Raw genomic sequence first — 5175 nt, 5'->3', positions numbered from 1 at the left:
AATTATCTGTCTCTATATCTCTCTATCTGCAATCATCTCTCCGCTTTATTTGCCAGGCTTATATACAAAAAATAGAGGGCGCCTGGAAAATCCTTCTAAAAACTCCAGCGCGCATACTTCCAGCGTCGCGTGACTTCCACTGTCGTAACAGTATTTTATTCTACTTATATATATATTTATATCAGTCTATAACTTATGTTAGGCTTAGAAACTGATAAGTAGATAAATAAAATTAAAATTAAAATTTGGAATGCCTTAGATTTATTAGTGTGTTTTTAACAAATGCTTCTTTCAACGGGCAAAAGCTTTTTTTTGTTAAGTGTTTTGTTTTATGATAGAAGTATTAATTGCAAAAAAGAAATTAAAGTCACCCACTGCAACGTGTGTTAGTTATAATGCTGCGTTAATCCAGCTTTGTTCAAATCTTCATACCTTCTTGACATGTAAAGTCATCATTTCGAAAACATTTGTGAGTTAATATAATTTATATGTAGTTTTCATCTTAGCATAAAATATCTTATTGTATTTTGATAAAGATCAATGCATTACTGGAAGATCTCGGTCTTGGAGAAGTTAAACATACACGAGTCCGAGATATTACAAAATCTGAAAAATGTCGGCTTAATGTGGCTTGTCAGCTTCTTCTAAATACAGGTAGGTGGCAGCATAATGCCATAGGTTTGATATTACGAAATGTAATTAACTTGTTTTTATAAATAGTTGTATTTCTTTTATAAATCATTATTAATTTTTATCTTAAGAAGTTTAATGCCACTTATAGAATTATAAATAACTGCATGATGAAGCAACAACAAAATAATCTCTTTCGCCAAAGACTTAGCAAATAATAAATAAGTTAATCTGTATAACGTATAAAGACGAGATTAAATAAAGTTAATTTGTATAACGTACAAAGACGAGATTAAATAAGTTAATTTGTATAACGTACAAAGACGAGATTAAATAAGTTAATTTATGTAACGTATAAAGACGAGATTAAATAAGTTAATTTATATAACGTATAAAGACGAGATTGAATAAGTTAATTTGTAAACTTTTCTTTTTAAATCGACCTGACAAGATTTACACATTGGTTACTTCAGATATCGTGCTATTGGATCAACCCTTGAAAGACATGGACATCTTTGACACCTTCTTTCTAGTGGAATACCTTCGCCAATGGGCTGCAAGTGGGCGTATTGTTGTTATTACCCTCCACCCACCGACATATGAAATATTTTCCATGATTTCAAGGAGTACTGATATTTCTTTGCCTAATTTGTGCATTTGTATTGAGTTTTGTGAATGTGTTAGTTGTAAATTATGATAGCAAAGTAAACTGTAAAATTACATCAATATATATAATGATATAAAATTATGTAGAAAGTTGTGAATTAGGTCCCATCTGTTCTTTAGGTAGTGACGAGTTGTGAATTAGGTCCCATCTGTTTTTTAGGTAGTGAAGAGTTGTGAATTAGTACCCATCTGTTTCTAGGTAGTGACAAGTTGTGAATTACGTCCCGTCTGTTTTTTAGGAAGTGACGAGTTGTGAATTAGGTCCTATCTGTTTATGAGGTCGTGACGAATTGTGAATTAAGTCCCATCCGTTTGTTTAGGTAGTGACGAGTTGTGAATTAACTCCTATCTGTTTATGAGGTCGTGACGAGTTGTGAATTAAGTCCCATCTGTTTTTGAGGTAGTGACGAGTTGTGAATTAAGTCCTATCTGTTTATGAGGTCGTGACGAGTTGTAAATTAGGCCCCATCTGTTTTTAGGTAGTGACAAGTTGTGAATTAGGTCCTATCTGTTTATGAGGTCGTGACGAATTGTGAATTAAGTCCCATCTGTTTGTTTAGGTAGTGACGAGTTGTGAATTAAGTCCTATCTGTTTATGAGGTCGTGACGAGTTGTGAATTAAGTCCCATCTGTTTTTGAGGTAGTGACGAGTTGTGAATTAGGTCCCATCTGTTTTTAGGTAGTGACGAGTTGTGAATAAGGTCCCGCCTTTTTTTAGGGAGCGACGAGTTGTGAATTAGGTCCCTGTATCTTTTAGGTAGTGACGAGTTGTGAATTAATACCCATCTGTTTTTAGTTAGTGACGAGTTATGAATTAGGTCTCATCTGTTTTCAGGAAGTGACGATTTGTGAATTAAGTCTCATCTGTTTTTTAGGAAGTGACGAGTTGTGAATTAGTACCCATCTGTTTTTTTTTTAGGTAGTGACGAGTTGTGAATTAGGTCCCATCTGTTTTTTTAGTTAGTGACGAGTTGTGAATTAATACCCATCTGTTTTTTAGGGAATGACTTATTAGTTTTTGTACAAACAATTTAATTAAAGTCAAGAAGAGAGTAACGGATATCAGTTCAATTTAACGAATTATTAATTACGAAAATAAAGTAATTGAGTTTGTAACACAAAAAATACTTTATTAAAATTTGAGAAACAATAAAATGGTTTTTATTCTGTTTAGCGACCACTTTACCTAAACTGGTGATTTTTGTGCCTTATGTATTTATTTTGATTTAATTGTACGCTTTCCTATAACTATTTTAACAACTATTAGTTTTTATTACGTTAGTTTTCATTTTCTTATTAAGCATTAAATGTTTTTGCAACTTTCTTGTTATCTTAATGTAGTTTCGCAGTTTGTGTTAGTTGTAAAATCGTTGTCCCATATTATTTCAACTCTGTATTCCAAATCTCGTATTTGAGTTGTTTATTGTTTTGTTTCACCCTGTACGTGGTTCTGTTTCTAACTATGCTATTTATCATTGACGCTGTATTTACAATTGGTTTTATAATCCTATTTATCAAAAATGATTTTATTCGAGTATTCTATTAACAAACCTGTATATTTTCTTTCTGTTGTTCTTCATAATATTGTACTGTTCTTTGTTATATAGCTGCCTTGATTTCCATGGGCAAAATGCTATACTTTGGCAAGAGGAAAGACATGCTACCGTACTTCGCTTACATCAATTTTCCTTGTCCAGCCTACAAGAATCCGTCCGATTACTACTGTAAGATTATTTTACACAATTACTCTCTTACTACGATAATAATTTAATAATCAGGGCCTTAAGATATAGTTGTAGTTGTCATCATTGTTACTAGCCAGCTTCTAACAGATAGAAAGTGGGGAAATAATCAGATCAAAGTGTTTTATCGTTGCTTGGCTACGTTCTTCATCGCATTACTGAATTAATTAATCACTTGAAAAACTTCCAATAAGAGATAGAAGAAAATACGTCATGCTCTATCATAAATGTATGTGAACATCCCTTTAACATGTGAATGTCCCACAAACTATGCTCTTTAAAGCCATCATCGAATGTATATACAGAGACGCATTCTTAGCTAAGTAAAGTGGTAGAGAAGTGTTTCAAGAATTTAAAACTTCATGAATAAAGTGAGTTTGGATAGATGATATTATAGATGACGGAAACTATAAAAAAGCGTCAAACAACCGAGTGACAATTTACAAATATGAGAAACTTGGATTTGTTTGTTTGTAACTAAGCACAAAGCTACACAATGGACTGTCTGGGCTGTGCCCACCACGGGTATCGAAACCCGGATTCTAGCGTTGTAAGTCCGCAGACATACCTCTGTGCCATTGGGGGGCGAGGAACTTGGAAGTGCTACGTATGTACAAATTTTCGAGTTGATAAAAAAACACTGTAATAACGAAAAAACCTTCCATTAAGATTTCTGTAAATATAAATCATTTTATCAACACTAATTTCAGAAACGTTGTACATTTGCTGTTATATTAAAGTTTTTCTTCATTACCCATTCAAGCCGTCTCCAGCCATTATTAGTCTCAAAATGGGTTCCTCGTCATCGAATTTGAATTTCAGAGAGACTTTACAGTATGGCCGCATGTGAACTCACATTCATTTCTGTGAAAATTAGTACTTTTAAAAGGATAAATTGGTCTATTTAGCCTGGTGTCGAGCACTTTGACATCACTTGGTCGCAAACTTTGCGGAATGATGACAGTCACTTCTCCAAGTTTCTAACTGATTGCTGAGTCCAGAGGAATAAAGTGAATGAAGCGTTGATGGTTGAATTGTACCAAGTGTGATGACATCTATGAATATCGAACTATCTTAAATTAATACTTTAGATAACGTGTTGTGGTTCTGTAAGCAGGCCAATATGTTGTCCCAGAGAAATAAGTACGATCCATATCTGATTTCAAAGTAGCAATTTCAAGGTCTTGGAATAACTACACTCCGAACTTTAATCCTTTGTAACAATTTTGGGTCACCTGGAGGAGATAATTCAAATTTGCCATCGTTATCAATTGGTCGAACTTTTAAAGCATCAGTGAAGATAGATGACACTATAAACGTGTCATAATTCAGTCGGTAATATGCCTGATAGAATAGCAGAAGACAAAGGACTATGTTATAACGTCTTTACCCAGTAACCATTAGTTTCCAAGATACTTTTGATAAAAGTATAAGATAATAATCGGATAGATGACGCTAAGAGGAAGTTTTATGAACAGGATAAATTGGTTTTTTGGACATTCTAAATGGATTCTCTGGTTCGACATTATCAGTGTCTCTGAAATGGAGAATAGTGTGTATTGTGTGGTTTATTTTTAAGAGGAAACATAAAATTCACGCTGTGATCTGACAAGTTTCATTAAATGAAATACTAACATCGTGTTTTCTAGATTTGTAACACTAAGTGATTATGTTTAGACAAGTCAGAAAAAAATGCGATACATATAAAAAATAAAGGAATTTAATTGGAACGAATTTATGTTGGTTACTTGTGGATTTGGATGCGATACATTTAGAAAAATAAAGGAATCTAATTGGAACGAATTTATTTTGGTTACTTGTGGATTTGGATGAGATACATTTAAAAAATAAAGGAATCTAATTGGAACGAATTTATTTTGGTTACTAGTGGATTTGGATGAGATACATTAAAAAAATAAAGGAATCTAATTGGAACGAATTTATTTTGGTTACTAGTAGATTTGGATGTGATACATTTAAAAAATAAAGGAATCTATTTGAAACGAATTTATGTTGGTTACTAGTGGATTTGGATGAGATACATTTAAAAAATAAAGGAATCTATTTGGAACGAATTTATTTTGGTTACTTGTAGATTTGGATGTGATACATTTAAAAAATAAAGGAATCTATTTGG

General features: G+C 32.7%; 1 protein-coding gene across 1 annotated transcript in view; it reads left to right on the top strand.

The window, feature by feature from the left end:
* The window catches only part of LOC106474509 (ATP-binding cassette sub-family G member 8-like), a gene marked incomplete at its 3' end in the record, with an annotated part of 7566 nt that extends 4546 nt beyond the window's left edge, over positions 1–3020 (top strand). Inside the window, exons 3-5 of the mRNA XM_013935202.1 lie at positions 537–654; positions 1104–1256; positions 2904–3020. Of these exons, the coding sequence (XP_013790656.1) occupies positions 537–654; positions 1104–1256; positions 2904–3020 (388 nt within the window). The remainder of the gene's footprint in view (positions 1–536; positions 655–1103; positions 1257–2903) is intronic.
* Positions 3021–5175: the final 2155 nt, after the last annotated feature.

Source organism: Limulus polyphemus, unplaced genomic scaffold (assembly GCF_000517525.1).
Source record: "Limulus polyphemus unplaced genomic scaffold, Limulus_polyphemus-2.1.2 Scaffold7306, whole genome shotgun sequence".
In the NCBI taxonomy this organism is placed as follows: domain Eukaryota; kingdom Metazoa; phylum Arthropoda; class Merostomata; order Xiphosura; family Limulidae; genus Limulus; species Limulus polyphemus.
Note: the sequence above shows the minus strand (reverse complement) of the source record. Positions and strands in the feature narration are given on the sequence as shown.